This window comes from Taudactylus pleione, unplaced genomic scaffold, assembly GCF_031769625.1.
Source record: "Taudactylus pleione unplaced genomic scaffold, aTauple2 ptg000109l, whole genome shotgun sequence".
Lineage (NCBI taxonomy): Eukaryota > Metazoa > Chordata > Amphibia > Anura > Myobatrachidae > Taudactylus > Taudactylus pleione.
Window position 1 is genome coordinate 7,654,711 of NW_028284511.1, and position 24,206 is coordinate 7,678,916.

A 24,206-nucleotide genomic window follows, 5' to 3' on the forward strand; every position below is an offset into this window, starting at 1 on the left:
CTTCAATGCAGTCTGGGCCCGATATTAGTGCCCATGATTGCATTGCAGTATGCGATAATATCAGCTGAATGTATGAAATAGCACAAACAGGGACAGGGTCCGAAAGGAGCCAGTCCCTGCGATGTACTCAGAGTGAAGTGACTGCATACATGTCTGTGCATGTATGAATGCCTGTGTGTATATGCAATGTGTTTACATATATATATATATATATATATATATATATATATATAGCATATGGAAACCCACCCTTAAAAATCCTGTGTTTGCCCCTGATGCTGCATATATTTGCTGATAAATAGGTCCCTTAGTGTTAACCTGACATTCCACTGTAGGTCTGTTAATAAGTAAGCTATTGCCTCCACACTCCATCAGACAGCTGAAGCTCCTACTACAGCGTTAGTAGGAGGATATAGGGGCAATTGTATTCTGGGGTTGCATGACATAGGGGAAACATGATATGGAGGATAACCAAAACTCTGAGAACATGATTTGGGGGATAATTAATATATGAGATGTCATGATCTAAAATCCAGAAGAGAATAAATAAATGGGAGCTGATTATCTGAGAGAGAATCAGTAAAGGGAATTGTGTGATCTGGGACATGTATGAGCCACCTGTCACAATTGCTGAGTCCACCCTCTGTGCCCAGTCACTTAGTACCTATGGGCCTGATTCAGAGGGGGACCATCGCTTGCAAGTGGCCAATGTTTTCAGTCTGCGCATAAGTACAAGTCGCACTGTGCATATGTCCCCATGGTTGCCGCCAGGGGATGTAGAATGAATTTGGAGACAGAAAGAGATAATATCAGTATGCATTCCTGCTAGACACTGGAGTGTGATGGGCAATGCATCCGTATTTTTTCGCAGATGCACTGGCCACGGCGGCCATGTTCCAAAGAATATTTTGAGCAACCACAGGGTTGAAAAAAGGGGGGGGACTCTAATGCCCAATGGTGTGACTTATAACGAAAAGCGGCAGATTTGAGTTACAGTCAGTGGGAATCCCTTTACGAATCCCAATGGATGTGACATTAGCATAAAGACGCAATAAACACCCTGTGAAGGGGTTCACTATTTGATCAAGAAGTCTCTGAGTGCCGCCTCTTGCTATGCATTGGTATATATATATATATATATATATATATATATATATGTGTGTGTGTGTATATATATTATATATATATGGGATGCAGTCAGCAAGCCAACGGTCGAAATGCCGACCGCCAACTTCCCGACTGTATAATCCCGGCAGGGGTCTAATGACAGGTGTCGAAATCCCACCGCCTGTCATTTTACCTACTCCAGGAGGTACTTACATGGGGGGTTAGGGTTAGGCACTTGGGGGGGAGGTTAGGGTTAGACACCCCTAAGGGAGGGTTGGGGGGGGGTTAGATTAGTAAATATAGAAAATACTTACCTGTCAGGATCTTCACTGCCGGTATTCCAGCATCGGGATTCGAACCTCATATTTCATACCGATCCCATATAACATCCCTAATATATATATATATATATATATATATATATATTGACCACTACCTAGAAGGAAGTGGAATCCAGCCAGCACACCGTTTGAAAAAAGAATTAGTTTTAATATCCCATAGCAGGGTGAAAAGCCATCACATAACACTGATAAGACAAAGTGGTACTTAGCATCAGGTATCGACATGCATAGGGGGAGCCATGCTCTGAACCCCGACAACCAGAACAGTCCCGTGAGGAAGGAGGATCCGAAACAGCTGTTGGGGCTTCTGATTGTCGGGGTTCAGAGCATGGCTCCCCCTATGCATATCGATACCTGATGCTAAGTACCACTTTGTCTTATCAGTGCTATGTGATGGCTTTGCACCCTGCTATGGGATATTAAAACTAATTATTTTTTCAAACGGTGTGCTGGCTGGATTCCACTTCCTTCTAGGTAGTGGTCAATATTTGTTACGTTTTTTCTGCCTTGCACCCATATGGCATTTTAATTGAAGTTTTGTGTGCAGTTCGTATATATATATATATATATATATATATATATATAAACATATATAGCAAATATATATGGTAGTGTTCCTCTACAAGTACAGACATGGGAAATAAACTTCTGGATATGGCGTGAGAGAACAAAATGCCTAAGGTATTTTTAAAAGCAGAAAAAAATGACATTTATAGGTAGCAGCCAGAGACGGGATATGAAGGCTTTGAGGACCAAATACTCTCCTAGGTTTTCAGGGAGTTTCCTAAAATCACTCAATCTTTCAGATTTATGGGTAGGTGACGCAATCTGCAAATTAATCCAGTTCCCAGTTGAAGAGACTGTGTGGCCATGTCAGATATCCGGGACAAAGGGAGCGAAAACATTGAGATCAGAAGCCAGCGCCTCTAGGTCTGCATGATGCATGTTGCGGAGAGTTTTGAATGGCACCATGAGGCTTTGGCCTATATTACTGCAGGTCCAGAGAGTCCAGGCTGGTGAGAGGGAATGGAAGATAGCGTCTGATTTGGTTGCTATGGTTCCAGCTAGAGTCTCTGCATAAAATTGTAATTATTGATGTGCGGACTGCAGTAGGTATTTAAAGGTTATTTTACATCACTTTACAGGAAAATGTAAGAGAATTTGTCTCCTCTACTGTTTCAGGACCAACCAACTTTTTTTTTACTAGGCATTTTGTGCATATTGTTATCACCAAATCTATTTATATCTTTTTTTTGCTTTTTTTGGTACATTCGTATTAATTTTTCATGTCCTGTATTAATGCATACAACTTCTGATATATTGTTTTCTGCCGTAATAAAAACATTGCAATTATTTCAGGTATGTTATTCAGCTTGGTGGTACAGATCCTTTTTATACATATGATGTCAAACAGCAGCTTTACTTGATCATTAAGGACATCATGTCAAAATCTCCGCTACTGAAGCAAAGAGTTTTGGCATCCAAACCAAACTTGTCAAATTCAACGTGTTACTATAACGGGGTGTCTGCATAATTAGATGTGTCTAAGGGAAGATCCGGAGATACACAGAATGATCAGAAGTCCCCTTGTGCCTCATGCCTCCTTATGCCTCTTCTACCTAAGGAATGTCCTGGCACTGTATTACGTCCTCAATGTATTTCAAGGTGACACACCTAGTGAGTAATTGCATACTGTAGGTAGTGCTCATACATTTAAACCAATTGCCATTTTTATTTATCAATGATCAGCTTTTGGACACGAGACCAAGTAGCACTGATTTGCTTTGTTACTCTGGGACACTGCAAACCAAGCAAATAATTAGTGCTCTTGCCTACACTTACTGCTTTATATCACTGAAATGCCCCTGCAGGGATGTTTGTACAGAGTGGCCCTGTACCCAGCAAAAATACATTGGCATCTCCTTTACTTAGCAAATGAGCCACGTGCCCTTGGATGGATAAAGTGTCTGCATTTATTTATGGGAGAAGCTTGTGCTTTGTGAAATGCTGATAGGGAGTGACATTTGGGTACGGCTCCAGTGGAGGAAAACGCAGACATCTTGTATGACGTAAGACATATTTGGCAAATGCCCTGCCCTGGTTAGAAGGGTTTGTGACTCAGAATTGAGGAACAACTGCATACCCTTGTAGATGAGAGTAAACTCAAGTGGAGTACCTGGTAACGTCGTCCCACATCTGCGCCTCTATCTATCCTTATGTGTGTTTGTTTTGATATGATTTTTGGTTTGATTAGGGGCCTAGAGTCTGTTATTGATGTACATTATAACGTTGACATATACCATGATCTGTGATTTCAGTAATTTGCCTTTGAACTGCACCTGTTTTCTAAAGCTAGGTACACACTATACAATATAACAAACAATGTTATGGTCGTCCCAATGTCACTAAATCCCAGGACACACGATATAGAGCATACACTCTGTACAGTCTTCCGAATGATGGCACAATACATCATATCGAAGGATTGTATTCAATGAATCGTTCCTCCTGTACACACATTGCAATCATGGTGTAGATCACTGGCAGTTCAGGTGACTGCTTCAGAGGGAAGATTGGACCAATATATCGTGTGGTCATACGATTGTGCAAACACACTACACAATATGCACCACATCGTACATTGCATCGTCCCATCTGACGTGCAACACAGCAAATGGGACGATGCGATGAACGACGGCCGGGAACAACTGATTGGGCATACACACTATACGATGTGTAATATATATCGCTACGATCCATGTCGGAACGATATATATGATGAATTGTGTACCCAGCTTCTCAGTGCCCCTTCTATTGATGCGTATGCAATGCTCTGTGTGATATAAGGGAAGTCCCTAAAGAGCAGAATTATATGCTGAGCACAGGAATACAAAGCCTACATCTGATAGCAGAGTGTCACACTTATTATAGATATAAATATATACAAAATGTGCAAATGCAAATTGCCACTAAAATAGCTCTTATATGTCAGTAACCAATCGGACAAGGCTTCAGAATTAGATAACGTCACTATTTCCATAAAATCTAAGTTTATCAAACTTTGGATAAAGTCAAATTAAATATTTTATTCAATTTACACTAATTATACCAATACCAATTTGTTGTCACTTTACAACAAATGGCATTACACAGCCTTTTACTAGCTGACTGTTCTATTAATAACATTTTTTGGATATTTTAACCACTTCACCAGTGGGGTTTAAACATTATTAGGTTCTTCAATAGTTTCTAAAAACTAAATAAAATAGAACAAATAGAGGTTAATGTGTAGAAGGGGTTTGAGTAAAGAAAAGAGGGGAAAAGGACATCAGCACTTATTGGTATTTTCATTCATTCACTCAAATCAGATGTTTATTTTACTTTCTATAGTATGAGAACATAGACTAAAATTAACATTTAAACCTAAAAGCAACTAATACTGCTTTTATACCTAAATCCTGGGTCTGACCCGAGATTTGGAACATAGGACCTGATTCAGACCCGCTCGCTAAGGCGCGCTCGCTCGCTCTGAGCGATTTTCGCCCATCTGCGCATGCGTATAATTCGCAGTGAGCATGCGCAAGCCATTCGTTGCGATCTGATTTTGGTTGCTCATAAGCCACTATCAGGTCGCTGCTTTGAGTGACAGATAGTGCCGTTTGTGGGTGGTAACAGGGGAAGGTGCTTGTGAACGGGGGAGTGGAAGTGTGAACGCAGGCGTGTCAGGCCGCCAAAACGCTGTTTAAAGGGCGTGCATAATTAGCAAAGTAGCGTCATTGTACACGTCACCTGCATGTAATTCAGCTAGCACTGATGGCTGTGCTTGCGGCTTTTGCCAGCGAGCGACCGCAACTTGCGAGCGGGTCTGAATATTCTCCACAGTTCCAAAATGGGTCAGACCCAGAACCGATCCGGATTATACCCGGATCGGCGCCGTTCACACTGCACACGGGTGCAGTGGAACACTTCTGCGGGCGCTTGGAGATGACATCATCTCCAAGCGCTGAGAAACCCGGAAGTCCCCATGCTGTAAACGGGACCCAGGTTGAATAACCCGGGGTACCCGTTTACACTGCAAGGTTTCACGGGTTGTTCCCGTGTAAAACCCTGCTAGTTACCTGGATTGGATTGCCGAGTCACTCAACCCGGGAATCCAACCCTGTCCCCTTTTACACCTAGGAGCTGCCCAGGTTAACCCTGCAATAACCAGGGTTTTAGCTCTGGTGTAAAAGGGGTATACATGAGACACACAGCTTAAGGACTTGTTACATTATCTGAATATGTTACAGCTTTGCTGCAGGTCAGGGCACTTCATGCTGTAAATACAAGGTGAGGAGGACATGCAGAGAGGTTATGTGAGTTTACTGACCGACAGTTACCTCGCTCCTAACAGATAAGGTAACAGCCATATAATAAACTGCAGGTCTTTTCCATATTGTTACATTGGTGAGTATGGATAAGCTTTGCCTTTCATATAAGCTCTTCTAGTGAGATACATCAAAAGATTTACCACAACAGTAAAGACATGATCAAACAAGTTAAGGAGTGTTTTAAGTACATACAGAAAGACAAATCCAATAAGGCACACCTAGAAATAGGCCCCTTAAAATACAATTTAATGTGGACAAACAGCTTTTGCATGGAGTAAACAGATTCCCTAAACTTTGGTTCCTAACACATATGTGTATTTGATAACACTACATATATGTAACACTTTATTTAATCATATATCACTACTTTTGGTACTTTACTCCTGCGGCATAAATAGAACGGGTGGGTGTGACTCAATTACTATATTCATGATATCAAGTGGGCGGGACAGGGCATATCATTATGCTAATTTCAGCATCACTTCACCACCCACGCTCAGTACACTGAGGTGGGCGTGGCTAAAAAATAAGTAATTTGAGTTCTGACAAGCAGCCAGGTAAGTCCCCTTCTGGGAGAATTGCCTGGTATCCCGGGATCGTAAACGCCGATCCGCCGGTCGGAAATGCCGGCCGACGACCATCGATGTTCCGCGATCTGTCGCAGAATCGGTGAAATTCTACATATTAAATTTCACCGATCTGCCAATCATGATAATGTTTGGATCGTGATCGGCATATCTGTGAAATCCAACATGTTGGATTTCAGCGATCCTGCGATGCCGGGTTGCAGGATCGCCACATCGCGACGATCCGTCGCAGATGTATGGGGGCCTTTAGATAAATTAGAGGATTAAAGCGTACCTATCACCTTTCATACTATAGAGGCAGCTATATCAATTAATTATTATGAAATTAATCAATTACAGTCTATCAATTCACAATGTGCCTCTTGTATCAGTGACGTCACTAGTTTCTAGTGAATTGATGGGCAGAGTATTGGGTTTAGCTGGCAAACTGACTGCTTACACTGTGTTTACAATTATATGTGTTTAATTAAGTGTGCCAAAGTTCAGCAAAGCAGTAACTGATTAGAAAAAACATTGCGTGCATTAACTTTACACTTTATTTCCTTCCTCTATTTGAAACAAAAACAGATAAAACATATATTTGTGCAACAAATCTCCTTCACACAGCATGCAGAGCCGGCAGGCATTTATAGCAGCACTGGAGATTATACCAAGGTCACAATAATAATCTATTTATTTAACCCCTTTTACACCGGAGCTAAAACCCGGGTTATTGAAGGGTTTACCCGGGCAGCTCCCTGGTGTAAAAGGGGAGAGTGTTGGATCGCCAGGTCGAGTGACCCGGCAATCCAACCCAGATAACTAGCAGGGTTTAACACGGGCGTAGCCCGTGAAACCCTGCTGTGAGAACAGCGCACTCCGGGTCACGATGACCTGGAGTGCGCTGCTAGCTGGCCGATTGGTCCGGCTTCAGTGGCGCTTGGAGATGACGTCATCTCCAAGCGTCCACTTTTACGCCAGGAAGGCCGGGTCTATGAAGACCCGACTCCGGTGTGAGCGGCGCCAACTCGGGAATATCCAATACCAGCTATATAGTGACACCCATTGTTTTCATGTCTACATTTTTTTTGCTCTCTATTTTGTATGTCCTTGTTTGTCACTTATAATTCAACAGTACTAATGATGAAGGGCTGCATAATGAAAGGCAGCAGAGTCTGCTTATTTCGATAATCCACAGCTATGCCTGACACCTGGCTTCTAGGAACAGTCTAGGAACAGTCAGGTATTAGGTTACAAGCAGGTGGCAGCCAAGATTTCTGACTGTGTCCACTAAGCACCTGTTACCCTTCTGATACAGTATATCCAGCATCCACCCTACAGTCAGTGAACAGGCACATCCAAGCAAATATCACCTTTCATTAAAGCATTAAGTATTAGTCCATTTGCTGCCACCAGTTCATATTAACCCATAATACAGATGTAAGGTTATTCGTATATATACAGGGCAGCACGGACAGTGTAATGCTTAGCATTACTGCCTCATAGCACTGAGGGCCTGATTCAGAGGCGCTTGCAAAAAGCGAGCGCTCACTCTGAATCAGGGTGGCTGTTGTTTTTTTTTGTCAGGCCCCCTGGTCGCTCGCTAACTGTGGATGACCACCCACAGTTTTAGTGGGCGGCCAGGTGATAGTCGCGATGGTAGCGACCATCGGGTCTGCGACGAGACCCAGTGAACTTCCTGCTCTAATAGAGCAGACAGTTCACTACTGACATCATGTGTGATGTCAGTAGGGCCGCCCCCAAACGGCAGGAGTTCCTTCGGGAACGCATCCGTTTGGCCAGCCACCCCCCCCTCCCCCCCTACAAAACGGGGCGAGCTGTCGATCAACATCGACAGCCGCCCCGTTTGTAGCGAGCCCCGTAGCGAGTGAAGTTCTTGCTCGCTCCAGGGCTCACGCACGCGCAGTGCGCTCGCGAGCAGGTCTGAATCAGGCCCTGAGGTCGTGGGTTCGATACCCACTACGGCCCTGTGTGGAGTTTGTATATTCTCCCTGTGCTTGCGTGGGTTTCCTCCGGGTGCTCTGGTTTCCACCCACACTCCAAAAATATACTGGTAGGCTAATTGGCTACTAACAAAAATTACCCCTAGTGCATATGTGCGTGAGCATGTGGTAGGGAATATAGATTGTAAGCTCCACTGGGGTAGGGACGGATGTGAATAGCCTACTATTCTCTGTAAAGCGCTGCAGAATGTGTGTGCGCTTTATAAATAACTGGTAATAAATAAATATATGCACTTTAGAACACAATTGATTTGAGATTGTTGAGGAATGCACACCTTCCTGTAAATTAGTCCAAAGTCTGTGAACTGGTGTCCTCAATTGCTTTGTCGTGTCATACAGCAATATACAGTGGCAACAAGATAATAAGACAGAATATAGTGATAAGGAGCAGCGCATTGGCAGATTGTTAAAATGTTTCTCCACCTAGTAAAACCCCAAAATAACATGTTGTTCAGTATTGGTCCCACTGCCTCACACAACCTTCAGCCCGAACAAAACCGTTCAGGCTCTTCAACTTATTAAACGATGTAATGTTAATGTTATTATGTTACCCAACGTGCCCAATTCTAGTCTCAGATCTGTAATGATGTCGCATTTTATTATGGTTCCCTGAGAACAGCCAGATCTGGCAGCCATTTTGCCACAAAATAAATAATTGGGAACCTCATGGGAATACAGTAGTTCTCTGATGCATAACCCTTAATGGAAATGGAATTAGTATAATCTAATCCCGACAGCGGCAGCCCGACATAGGAGGAAATCCCGATCGTCCTTAGGGTAAGTATAACTAACCTAATCCCCCCCCCTAACCTTACCCTAACCTCCCCCCTAAGTGCCTAACCCTAACCTCCCTCTAAGTGCCTAAACTTAACCCCCCCGTTCCCCGCAGCCTAACCCTAAATCTCCCGGGGGGGGGTGCCTAACCCTAACCTCCCCCGGGAATGCCTAACCCTAACCCCCCCTTCCCCTAGCCTAACCCTAACCTCCCGGGGGGGTGCCTAAACCTAAGTCCTCCCCTGGAGCCCCTAACCTAACCCTCCCCCCCTACCCCCCCCCCCTCCCAAGGCTGTCCGCTCCCGGCGCCCGGGTTACCTTCGATCGGTAAGACGGATGTCGGGCTCCCGGCATAGTTCTAATGACAGGCGTCGAGATCTCGTCACCTGTCATTTGTACCTTGCCGGGATTAAGCAGTCAGGAAGCCGGCGGTCGGCATTGTGATGGCTGGCTTCCCGACTGCTTCCATGGAAATTTTGGGTAAAACTGATTATTCCTGTACTACAGCATTCAGAGTCGGCCCTAAGCAATTTGCTGCCCTTGGCAAGATTTTTGTTGGTGCCCTCTAGCAGATAATCCTACCACCAAGCTTAGTGTTCCTACACGGACACCCAAAACAACAAACACATTACGGCCCATGGCGCAGAGGTAAATGGGGTAAAATGAGTCAGTCAGACTCATTATACTGCTGCCCGCTGTGGGCCTCTGCATTACGGCGGACCAAGGTTGGTGCAATGTACCAGCTGCACCGCCGCTAGTTCCGCCTCTGACCCAGCACCCCTCTCCCTGTCTAACAGCATAGCACCCATCACCCATTAGCACAGATTACATAGGCAGCCAACAACACCTTTCACCTCTCTCCCACACAGCAATCCTCATCCAGCACCCATCACCCTGCACAACACACCTCATACTGAACCCCTCTACCCTATGCCAGCACAGCACCCCCCACCCAGCAACACAGATCACAGCCACACCCGACACCCATCACCAATCACCTGGCCAGCACACAGCAGCAGCACCCTTCACTAAATGCTGAGCTGACTTTAATCCGAACATTTTTATAACACAGTCATTTACTTTTTAAAACTGGCTGGCTGCCTGTGCTTCCGCCCCTGTTGTTTTGCAGCTCCTAATGAATCCTCCTCACTGCTCTTTGAGGGGGTGGCGCTGGCAGGTTGAAGGGAGTCAGTGCAGGGAGTCAGTGCAGTGCCAGGCCCGATCAGAACTCAGCTGAAAGCTCCGATCGGGCCTGGCAGCAGCAAACAGTGGACGCTGCACAGAGGCAGCTGCCCGAGCCAGCAGCAGGTGCCCCTTGCCTCAGTGCCTGCCCCAAACCGCCAGCCCTAGACGGGTTTGGATGCCCCTATGCATTTGCTTAGTTTGCCTATGCCTAGTGCCGGCTCGGTCAGCATTATAGCTATGCAAGCTGTTCCAGGTTATGACATTTGTTATGGAATATCCCATACCCATCAGATTGTCAGCTAACTTATGAGCAGGTCTCTTCCAGGTTATTCTGGGCCAGGAGTAAAATCTACTGACTGCAGCTGTATTTTCAGAACACTAGCTCAAAGGTCCTAAGTTTCAGCTTTACAATTTTTTTTATAGCAGGCTATCGTTAGTTGCCTGCTAACAGGTTCAATTATGTTAAGTTGTCCTTGAATACTATAAGTAACCATTTATTTTTAATCAATATTTTTTTCTCCTAAATTTTCCTACAGTACCTCAGTCTCTGTCCTGTTCTCTCATACCTACTAATCATAATTTAAATTGTCTAATGTTTTGATTTCTCACTGCAGTATTTCATTCTGTAGCTCAAATTTTGTATTCAGATCTCATGTTTGTTCAACTTCTCATCTTTTATTCTATTATTCAGATCTCATCAATTGTTATTAAACTGCATTGGATATGAAGAACACATTACTTTATACAATACTAACGATCCGCCCCGGCTTCACACGGGAGCAATTTTTAATTTACGGTGATAGTCTTTTTTAGCCGCCTTGTAGACGACATTAGTCGTTTTCCCTCCTCACGTCAACACGAAAAGATTTTGTTTTGATGAGACATGCAAAAGGGCCACGTAAAGTTGTCCATGAGCAAAACAGTCTCCACTTAGGCCAACTACAGCCAAAGCAGACTCTTACCGGGTTTGAAATGAAAGAATTGTTTTTCACATAAATGAAATGGGAATGGTAAAAAAAAGGAAAACTGTAGTTTGAAAACAGATAATATGTATCAATCTCTACATGGTATAAAATAAAGTCCATCGTTGTGATATATCTTTAACGGTTTAGGCAGCATAAGCCAAGAACGTGCTCAGATGTCCATTTTTTCATTGACTTGTTTCACTAAAATTGTCACTGCTCAGCTTCCTTTTGTCATACATTAATGTTTCATATACCTAAAGCTGGCCATACACTAGACCAACTTTCGTCCAACTAGTTGGTTGGTTGGAATGAAAAAATGGTATTAGCAGATTTATCCAACTTGTAAACTAGTAACTAGCAAAAATATATATTACTATTTCTATTGTGGTCATAGTGTGGGATGGGGAGGTGGTTTCCAGACAACTGTACCACCCCCCCCTGCATTTGCCTATGGTGTGTAACAAAGTCCTCTCTAAGGACTCAGGACCTCATTCAGAGTCGGTCGTTGCGGCCGCACGGTCGTACGCCACCGATGTTCGCTAAACTGCGCATGCGTAAAATTCGCAATGCGCGTGCGCAAACTAGCTATTACGATCAGAAATTGCTCTCTCCTTCAAGTTGGCCAGGTCGTTAGTTTGAGTGACAGGATGAGGCGTTTCTGGGTGGTAACAGGGGAAGGTGCTTGTGAACGGGGGAGTGGAGATCCGAACACAGGCGTGCCTGACTATGCAAACAGCGTTTTGTGGGAGTGCATAAGTAACTAAGTAGTGTCATGGCACATGTGACATGGGAGGTTTTTACACTGACTTGATCGTAGTGCTTAAGAGAGGGTATGGTCAACCTTAAGCTCTACGAACAGCTCCGATGGTTCTCGATGGTCTCGATTAATCCTTATATGCCCGGAGATGACGTGTAATGGGAACGAGAAGGGGGCATATTTTTAGTCTTACGGCCGCATCCTCCCCTCGCTCATCCAGCTAACGATCCCATCTTAACGACGCAACTTACGAGCGCTTCATTTGCATATCCGGCCCCTTTTAACTTACGACCGTGCGGCCACAACGACCGACTCTGAATGAGGTCCTCAATCCTATCAGGTGCGAGTTTTAGAATGCTAGCTTGTTTCATGAAATTTGTATACATGTAGGACACGTATACATGAATGCGTGCACCCTAGAAATGTGAGATCCAATTAGAAATGCTAATTTGTGTTAGTCGCGGATAGGGTGTGCGACTTTTCTACAAAACGTGACCTGGGAGAAGTGCATGAAAAAGAGTGTTAATCACCCTGGACCGTAAATAAGTGACAACTGAGATAGCAGGACAATATAGAAGGCTGTTAGTGGCCATAAGAAAAGTACAGGGGGTTTTTAAACAGTGTCAGTTTCTATTTATGATTGAAAAATAACAGCAATCAATTTTTTTTCAACAAATTAAAGTCTCTCCAGCATTTCGAGGTACAGAAAAATGTCTGTATAGTAGTTTTTCAGTGTTTTTTATACTATGAAGTTGGAATAAACACCTCTAATCCTCAAGTTCAAAAACCCCTCTCCCATCAATATAACACCTCCACATACCTATCCCACATCATTTACACCTCAACATACATGTCCCACAACATTAACACCTCCACATACCTATCCCACATCATTTACACCTCAACATACCTGTCCCACAACATTTACACCTCCACATACCTATCCCACATCATTTACACCTCAACATACCTGTCCCATATCATTTACACCTCCACATACCTATCCCACATCATTTAAACCTCAACATACCTGTCCCACATCATTTACACCTCCACATACCTGCCCCACATCATTTACACCTCCACATACCTGTCCCACATCATTTACACCTCCACATACCTGTCCTACATCATTTACACCTCCACATACCTATCCCACATCATTTACACCACAACATACCTGTCCCACATCATTTACACCTCCATATACCTGTTCCACATCATTTACACCTCCACATACCTATCCCACATCATTTACACCCCTATATACCTGTCCCACATCATTTACACCTCTACATACCTGTCCCACATCATTTACACCTCCACATACCTGTCCCACATCATTTACACCTCAACATACCTGTCCCACATCAATTACACCTCCGCATACCTATCCCACATCATTTACACCTCAACATACCTGTCCCACATCATTTAAACCTCCACATACCTGTCCCACATCATTTACACCTCCACATACCTGTCCCACATCATTTACACCTCCACATACCTGCCCCACATCATTTACACCTCCACATACCTGCCCCACATTATTTACACCTCAACATACCTGTCCCACATAATTTACACCTCCACATACCTATCCCACATAATTTACACCTCAACATACCTGTCCCACGTCATTTACACCCAGGGGCGTTTTAAGAGAGGAGGGAGACCATGTGCAGCCTCTGTTTGGGCCCCCTCCTCTCTGTCAGCGCAGTAGATTCTAGCTTAATGCCAGAATCTACTGCGCATGTGCGGGTCTCCGGGAAAATGGTGTAAAACAGCACACCGGAGTTCGCAGAAATGTAAGTATAACTAAATATGGGTGAAGGGTGTGCGGTGTGGGCCCCCCTGGACACCTCCACATACCTGTCCTACATCATTTACACCTCCACATACCTGTCCTACTTCATTTACACCTCCACATACCTGTCCCACATCATTTACATCTCTACATACCTATCCCACATCATTTACACCTCTACATACCTATCCCACATCATTTACACCTCCACATACCTGTCCCACATCATTTACACCTCTACATACCTGTCCCACATAATTTACACCTCCACATACCTGGCCCACATAATTTACACCTCTAAATACCTGTCCCACATCCTTTACACCTCCACATACCTGCCCCACATCATTTACACCTCCACATACCTGTCCCACATCATTTACACCTCCACATACCTGTCCTACATCATTTACACCTCCACATACCTATCCCACATCATTTACACCACAACATACCTGTCCCACATCATTTACACCTCCATATACCTGTTCCACATCATTTACACCTCCACATACCTATCCCACATCATTTACACCTCTACATACCTGTCCCACATCATTTACACCTCCACATACCTGTCCCACATCATTTACACCTCAACATACCTGTCCCACATCAATTACACCTCCGCATACCTATCCCACATCATTTACACCTCAACATACCTGTCCCACATCATTTAAACCTCCACATACCTGTCCCACATCATTTACACCTCTACATACCTGTCCCACATCATTTACACCTCAACATGCCTGTCCCACATTATTTACACCCAGGGGCGTTTTAAAAGAGGAGGGAGACCATGTGCAGCCTCTGTTTGGGCCCCCTCCTCTCTGTCAGCGCAGTAGACTCTAGCTTAATGTCAGAATCTACTGCGCATGTGCGGGTCTCCGGGAAAATGGTGTAGAACAGCACACCGGAGTTCGCAGAAATGTAAGTATAACTAAATATGGGTGAAGGGTGTACAGTGTGGCCCCCCCTGGACACCTCCACATACCTGTCCCACACCATTTACACTTCCACATACCTGTTCCATATTATTTACACCCCTATATACCTGTCCCACATCATTTACACCTCTACATACCTGTCCCACATCATTTACACCTCTACATACCTGTCCCACATCATTTACACCTCTACATACCTGTCCCACATCATTTACACCTCTACATACCTGTCCCACATCATTTACACCCCTATATACCTATCCCACATCATTTACACCTCCACATACCTGTCCCACATCATTTACACCTCCACATACCTGTCCCACATCATTTACACTTCCACATACCTGTTCCATATTATTTACACCCCTATATACCTGTCCCACATCATTTACACCTCTACATACCTGTCCCACATCATTTACACCTCTACATACCTGTCCCACATCATTTACACCCCTATATACCTGCCCCACATCATTTACACCTCTACATACCTATCCCACATCATTTACACCTCCACATACCTGTCCCACATCATTTACACCTCTACATACCTATCCCACATCATTTACACCTCCACATACCTGTCCTACATCATTTACACCTCTACATACCTGTCCCACATCGTTTACAAAACCACATACCTGTCCCACATCATTTACACCTCCACATACCTGTCCTACATCATTTACACCTCTACATACCTGTCCCACAACATTTACACCTCCACATACCTGTCCCACATCATTTACACCTCCACATACCTGTCCTACATCATTTACACATCTACATACCTGTCCTACATCAAATTACACCACCACTTACCTGTCCTACATCATTTACACATCTACATACCTGTCCTACATTATTTACACCTCCACATACCTGTCCCACATCATTTACACCCCTATATACCTGTCCCACATCATTTACACCTCTACATACCTGTCCCAAATCATTTACACCTCTACATACCTGTCCCACATCATTTACACCCCTACATACCTGTCCCACATCATTTACACCTCTACATACCTGTCCCACATCATTTAAACCCCTATATACCTGTCCCACATAATTTACACCTCTACATACCTGTCCCACATCATTTACACCTCCACATACCTGTCCGACATCATTTACACATCTACATACCTGTCCTACATCAATTACACCTCCACATACCTGTCCCACATCATTTACACCTCTACATACCTGTCCTACATCATTTACACATCGACATACCTGTCCTACATTATTTACACCTCCACATACCTGTCCCACATAATTTACACCTCTACATACCTATCCCACATCATTTACACCCCTATATACCTGTCCCACATAATTTACACCTCTACATACCTGTCCCACATCATTTACACCTCCACAAACCTGTCCCACATCATTTACACCTCTACATACCTGTCCCACATCATTTACACCTCCACATACCTGTCCCACATCATTTACACCTCTACATACCTGTCCCCCATCATTTACACCTCCACATACCTGTCCCACATCATTTACACCCCTATATACCTGTCCCACATCATTTACACCTCTACATACCTGTCCCCCATCATTTAGACCTCTACATACCTGTCCTACATCATTTACACCTCCACATACCTGTCGCACATCATTTACACCACCACTTACCTGTCCCACATCATTTACACCTCTACATACCTGTCCTACATCATTTACACCTCCACATACCTGTCCCACATCATTTACACCTCCACATACCTGTCCCACATCATTTACACCTCCACATACCTGTCCCACATCATTTACACCTCCACATACCTGTCTCACATCATTTACACCACCACTTACCTGTCCTACATCATTTACACCCCCACATACATGTCCCACATCATTTACACCACAACTTACCTGTCCTACATCATTTACACCTCCACATACCTGTCCCACATCATTTACACCTCCACATGCCTGTACCACATTTTTTAACCACTGTTTGTCACTGCATCGTTCTCGCCATCTTTAGATGGAGAGAGCGATGCGGTCCCCATTGATGGCAATGAGGACCCGGTGCTGCCTTTCTGGCTTCAGCGAAGCCTTCCAGGCACTGCCGGATCCCCGTGTCGTGCACATGTGCAGACGGACCGTCGCGCATGCGCATTACACAAATCCCCAGCCGCTGGCAGTGTTAGGCTGCCAGCAGCCCAGCTGAGGACCTTGCCGATAAGGAGGACTTCCTTGGGCCTCACCGGAGGGGTAAGTATTGGTAAATACCAGTGGCTTTTTCGTTTGAATCAATGATACTACACGTAAAATGCCACTGGTGTTTATCTTCGTTAATAAATGGGGCCTGCAATCATTTACATATTTTAGCCTTACATTTTTCATCAGTGTGATGAATAAATAACATTATAAACCACAATAAATCATCCACAACAATAAAAAATATCATATTTATAACAAAAGAAAGTGATACTCAGCCCCAACTATAAAGAATAATTTGTAATTATCTTATGTATGTGATTGATGCTACAATAAAAATCAGAAAGCACTATCAGTGGGACGCTAAGAAGACAGAAATATACAGTCTCTCATATGCGTGCTACACATGTAGCCTGTATATAGATCTGCTTAGTCAGCAGACTCTAAGGTCAAGTAATAGCTTATGTTTTGTCTGTGGTACAAACACACAGAGTATAGTAAATGAGTGGCTATATATGAAGTATTATGATGTTATTAGCACACACACACAATGCTGAGTGCATTGGGACGAATGGAGAGATAGAACGCTAAATGACATTTGTGCAAGCAGGGAAGAACAGACAAAATTCAGCTGACCTTTTAAGGATGTTTTTGTGCCCGTATTTTATTGTGTAACTTACTTTTTATTTAATAGTAAACAGGTTGTAAACTGTTTAGATACTTGCAATGTCCCATGAAACAATTAGATCAGCATACATATGTGATATTAACATATTCATATAACATGTGTCACTGTTGTTTATTTACATTTGTGCCTTGAAATGTGATCCATACCTAGGGGGGAATCAAATCATAAGCCATAGGTGGTGATTTATTAAAGTGATCTATCGAGTTTGGAAAATTGTCTAAGCAGAAACATATGTCATGTGTAACATATGTATCATCTCTGTCATTTGTTGAATCACTACATCATGATATGCACAAAGCAGGCTAATGGGTTACTCCTCCATATTACACATAACAAACATATTATATGGGAAGGGAGAGAGGAGAGAGAACAGGAAGGGGGGAAGAGAAAGGGGGGCAAACAAGAGAGGGGTGGTAGAAAGAGAGGGGCAGATAGTTAGCGAAGCAGGCAGAGAGAGGGAAAGAGAGAAAAGGAGGGGGATAACAGAAGGAGCGAGAGAGGGGAGAGTGAGAGAATGACACAAGGAAAAAATAGAGATACATACAGACAATGGTGCGGAAATGGCGAGAGATTCACACCCCTGGTGTGCACCTGAAAAGGGGGCACGGCCTCACAGGCATGACCTCAAAGTATGCCACCATTTTCTTCACTCTGGGGAGTGCCCAGCACTCCCAGGGATGTTGAACTCCCCCCCGGCTCCCTCCCGCACTGTGCAGGTGTGGTGCACTTTAGCACAGCATTCATTCATCTGCTGCTCCCCCCCCCCCACCCCATCCCAAGTGGGACAACGACACAGTGCCAGAAAAGTGGGACTGTCCCACCCAAAGCGGAACAGATGGGGGTGGCTGTAAGTTTCATAGGCTGTGATTAATAAATGACAGTTAGGAACTGATTGGATGCATTGAGTAACTTCTCTGCTTTATCTCTCTCCATGGTTTGATACATCTCATCTAGAGAGAAAAGTGGGGAGCAGAAATGGGGAAAGATACAGACAGACAGACAGACAGACAGACAGACAGACAGTAGAGAGAGAGTGCTGCGAGGTGACAGTCACACTTACCCAGGCAGGCACCGCTGACTAGGGCTGTGGCAGTGAGGGCACCGGCAGAGGCTCCATAGATGTTTCTGGCATTCTCTACCAGGAAGGGTGCGTGTTCTTTTAGGCAACTGGCGACCCCGATATGGTATATTCCCAGGAAGCCGCAGCCAGCAAAAGAGATGTTCCAGGAGGAGTCCAAAGGGAACATGTCCGAGAGCCGAGTCAGGTGCCCCGAGTCTTTGCTGCGGGAGAAGAGCCCACATGTCACTCACACTGCCTATGGCTTCCAGTCACCCCATCACACACTGCCTATGGCTACCAGTCACCCCATCACACACTGCCTATGGCTTTTAGTCACCCCATCACACACTGCCTATGGCTCCCAGTCACCCCATCACACACTGCCTATGGCTCCCAGTCACCCCATCACACACTGCCTATGGCTCCCAGTCACCCCATCACACACTGGCTATGGCTCCCAGTCACCCCATCACACACTGCCTATGGCTCCCAGTCATCCCATCACACACTGCCTATGCCTCCCAGTCACCCCATCACACACTGGCTATGGCTCCCAGTCACCCCATCACACACTGCCTATGCCTCCCAGTCACCACATCACACACTGCCGCTGCTGCTGCCCTAATCACCCCGGGGCTCAGCCTGGCACCTATTCTGCGCAGTAACCCTCTCCCTGCCGCGTGCCCAGCCGCCGGGGCTCTCCCTGTATTACTATAGCCAGCTATAGAGCCACGCTGTACATGTGATGGTGTCTGCCTCCCATAGCACTGGTGGCAGTAGTACTGCGGCTCACATGATATATACCTGCTCCCTGTATGCGCTCAGTCTCAGTCAGTCAGCAGCTTGTGATGGCCTCTTATCCTGTCCTGGCCCATATAACCTTATTTTCCTTCCAATTCCTGGTATTATATTCTGGGTGGCCCCATAGTTTACCTCCTCCCGTCACACAGCAATGCAGCCAATCCGCCCTGTTCTGCATGCGGCGATGTCACCGGCGATAAACAGCCCGACAACCAATAGGGGCCTGTGGAAGGGAAACACCCTAATATCTGGGAGGAGCAGAGCCCGGGACAGTGACACTGACTAGTATGAGGATTCTCAGTGACAGGCCCAGTCCTCCCTGTCTGTCTGATGAGCCCCTTGGGGACCGCACTGATCTTATAACTTCTGTCCTACATAGGCTGCTCCACAAATGTACACAGAACATAATCATTTCCATTAAGACCTGAAGTAGATTTCTAGATCATTTGCTCTGTTATGTTCTGTTTCCAGAACACACTTAAAAACGAAATGTGACTCAGTCTATTGCTTCCTGGTAAGAGACTGTAAAGAAATACGTAAATAATAATTTCAAAATAATGTTCTTTATGGTGGCCCAGTATGTGTTGAATGCCCACTTCCAGCTCAAGCAGTGATAACCCTTTTTTTTCAGCATTTTATCAAAAAGGGGGTTATTATTATTGCTTCTCCATAGATGTTAAAATCCCTTTTTTCCTGCTTTTTTACCAATAAAATGGGTTCTTCATATGTATTAAAAGGCACCTTTGTTTTCTTCTAACAATCCTGACGCAGCCAGCCATGTTGATAAAACGTGCTAGCAACGTATCTGATGGCTTTATGACTGCCTACAGTCCCAATGCCGCCTCCAGACACCCCTGCTGTAGTCATTGTATATGTGCGGCAACATTTTGCATTTTTTTCCCTATAATCTTGCAAATGCGCATTAGAAGACTGTAGGAAGAACTAATGCATATTCAGATGGTGTAGCCTGCTCCTAACCATGGGATTAAGGTGCGGAGTGCAAGAGGGATCCTTTTGGATCTTCTTTGACCCTCGCTGTGCCCATACGCAACCTTCCAGGACTGAACCCAGTACTGTAAACTTTTGCTGCTACTATTATTCATTATTGTGTTTATTGACATTTACTTATAGCACCAGAATATTACATTGCGCTTTTACAATTGGCAACAGAACAGTAATAAAACAAGAGTGGATAATAACAGACAGACAAAAAGGTAAGAGGGCCCTGCTTGCAAGCTTACAATCTATTAGCAACGAAAGTGATATATTTTGGCCTCCTGTGACAGCTGCTTATTGGAGTAGCTGTTCCAGTACGAGGGCCATGGTAAAGAGCTCTTATGTCTAAATTGATAAATAGGCCGCTCAATTTCTGATTTTTGGGTACACACTAGAACGACCAGCAATCTTGCCAATTGTCGGGGCGATTACCCTTTGCCCCAAACCATGCAAGATTGCTGGTACACACTACGAAGCTGAACGACGGAATGATTATTAGGTCCATTCTTCATTAAACTACACAGCCCCGCATGTGATATTGTGTGACTGGCCAACCCGCGGTAGCGCACAATCGGCATACACAATGCACGAAATGCTGGATTTGGCGTTCTGATTTGCCCAGAGACAACAAATCGGGCCGATATCGCGCAAGTGTGTACCCAGCCTTAGATCAAGTGTAGTATCTGTTCATATGAGGCTTGAAAAACAGTCAGGTGCAAACTAATACAGATATTGGTAACTGACAGACTGCTGTCCCCAAATGAAGAGAAAATGGTAACCTTCTAACTATAAGATACAAAAATATAAGCAGTATACGCTGTCTGCTAGACTAATACACACTATTTTAATAAGACAATATTTACAGTACTCACATAAAATTTACATATCAAACCATAAGAATGCAAATTCATACTGTCACTAATAACGGAATCATTATTTAATAAAATTCAAACAAGGCTTGCTATAAATTGCATATAGTATTTTACCACATATATGATGTAGTTTGATTAGTAGGTTAGTATACAAAGTTATGTTCAATCACAGTCACTTATAACTATCCCACCTGGGATTAACCAAAGTATTATAGCAGACCAGTTGAATCCCATCCAGAAAGACAGCTGGTGAATTGATCAGAGCTTACTATAGTATTTGTATCCATTAATCAAAAGCAACACTCTAAAAAAAAAAGCATCCACAGCGCTGTGTTAGCTGGGTACACACCTATAGAAATATCGGGCCGTTCTTTCGATATCTACAGAACAGATTGTATAGGTGTGTACACTGTCCCGATGCAGGAGCGTTAGCCGCTAAACGGTTTATAACGCACCTGCAACAGCCAGGATTAGGTGGTCGAATCTCATGTGCTGTTTAATATTTATCGGACCGACCACCCGATCCCATAGAGTTTCAGACTGTAAGGCCCTTGTATGTGATGGGGAGGAGAGGAGACTGATCTGCAGTAAAGATTCCCGGATGGTTACTAGAGTCACATGATCAAATTAGATTATGCGCTCCACGAGTCCGGCACTTCCGGTGCGATTGCGATCCATCTACCGGAAGTAGTGATTGGCTCCGGACAAACAACTCGGGGAGCAGCATGGTCCGTGTAGAGGAACTGGAACTACCCAGAGAATGACCTTCCGCCAATGCGGCCAGAAGGAAATACAGAATTGGGAACACAGCCAATGTACTGGCATTAGGAGAGGACGCAAGTGGAATAGAACGTAAATCCAGGTTTTATGTAATTAGGGTTGTTATTTATGACGGAACACTTTTTATATTGTGGATGTATAAATATATGTTTTTATGGATGCCTGTGTATGTTATTTAATGAGTAAGTCATGTATGTTACCTAAACATTGTATGGGATGTTTAAGTGGGAATTATGGGTAAGCGTATATAAAGCACTTCCTGTGGGAGCCAAACCACATCCTGAGGAAGGACCTGGTGTCGGAAACGCATTGATAGTGGTTGGATCTGGACTGTTTTTATGGAACCAATGTAAGGCTATTCACTTGTTTGATTTGTGTTGCCAACTAACATCTGGCAGGACGGGTAACCTCACTTCCCGTGTATGTGAGGAAAGACTCCCCATATTTTGTGAATAACCTCTTGTATCCACCTAAGTTTTATTACTGTGTACTTTTTTTTATGACTTTTTATGAAATAAAAACAATTTGGACCATAAAAGGTGTAAGTGTGGGATTGAGGATCTGGATGTATAAAGAAACCTCTATGTGAATGAACCAAGGTGGTTGATTGGTGAGTACCTTTCTAATAATGTGGTGTTGATGGGGAAGAGCCAGAAATAGTTGACCTAACAAGGAAGGACCATAAAGAAACCTTTCAGGGAACTTCCCTCACCTATTTATGGTGAGTTCTATCCATATTATTGAAATGAGTTTAGATCATTGGAATATATTGGAGAAGAACCATAAGAGAAAGGAACATCAGAGTATATCAACTTAATTACTCTAATTGGACAGCGCTGTTGGACTATTCAAAATGTTCTTCTTTTTATGTTCAGCGGTAAAGGTGTGGTGTGCCTTTGGAATAGGACATAACAGAGGTCCAGGGCGCTAGTTGCAACTATCCTTCTTTGTACATTAAAGTATCACCATCGGTCCCTACCGATCAACTGCATTAAAGTATCACCATCGGTCTTTACCGATCAACTACATTACAGTATCACCATCAGTCCTTACCGATCAACTACATTAAGTATTATCATCGGTTCTAATCGATCAACATTATTATTATTCAAACATCGAATCCTCAGCAAATCAACTATTATTCTTCAAACATCGAATCCTCAGCAAATCAATTATTATTATTCAAACATGGTATACTCAGCAAATCAAATACTATTCTTCAAAATCGTATCCTCATCAAATCAAATACTATTCTTCAAACATCGGATCCTCATCAAATCAAATATTATTATTCAAACATCGGATCAACTAATCAACTTATTATCCTTCAACATCGAATCCTCATTAACTCAATTTATTGTTCTTCATCATCAGACTCTTATCAAATCAAGTTATATTATTCAACATCGGACTTCTGTCAAATCAAACTATTAATCTCCCAACTCATTAATAAAATAGACTTTCTTTATTCTGTCATCACCTTTGGGCACCTTGGCCCTGATTCAGACCCACTCGCGAGCGGCTGTCCGCTCGCAAGTGGGTCGATGGTCTGCACTGCGCATGCGCATGACGGAGGGAGCTCCGTCGTGCGCATGCGCGAGACGTGACGAGCGAAGGACTTTCCTTCGCTCGTAGTGTCTGATCAAAGGGGGCGTGCTGTCGATGTTGATTGACAGCACGCCCCCTTTGGTGGGCGTGCCTGCCAGACGGAGGCATTCCCAAGGGAACGCCTACCGTCAGATGCCGGCCCCACTGACATCACTAGCGATGTCAGTGGGAGTGATTTTGGCTCTGATAGAGCCAAAATCACTCCGGGCCTTGCGGTGGAGAAACTCAACCGCAGGCTTCTGCTCGCAGTGGCGATGGTCGCGATGGTCAAGACCATCGCGACCATCATCCTGCACGCTCGTATATGCTGTGGGTGGTGACCCACAGCTATATGAGCGTCCAGGAGGACG

General features: G+C 44.2%; 1 protein-coding gene across 3 annotated transcripts in view; it reads right to left on the minus strand.

Moving 5' to 3' along the window:
• PNPLA2 (patatin like domain 2, triacylglycerol lipase) overlaps positions 1 to 19,709 on the minus strand; it is a 57,398-nt gene extending 37,689 nt beyond the window's left edge. The window contains exons 1-2 of one of the 3 annotated variants that reach the window (XM_088470992.1): positions 19,604 to 19,709; positions 18,800 to 19,015 (exon numbers count right to left, since the gene is read on the minus strand). In XM_088470992.1, the coding sequence (XP_088327118.1) occupies positions 18,800 to 18,986 (187 nt within the window). In that variant the 5' untranslated portion in view covers positions 18,987 to 19,015; positions 19,604 to 19,709. Of the gene's footprint in view, positions 1 to 18,799; positions 19,021 to 19,592 lie in introns of all 3 variants that reach the window. The other 2 variants (XM_088470990.1, XM_088470991.1) reach the window with 2 other exon arrangements.
• Between the last annotated feature and the right edge of the window lie 4,497 nt (positions 19,710 to 24,206).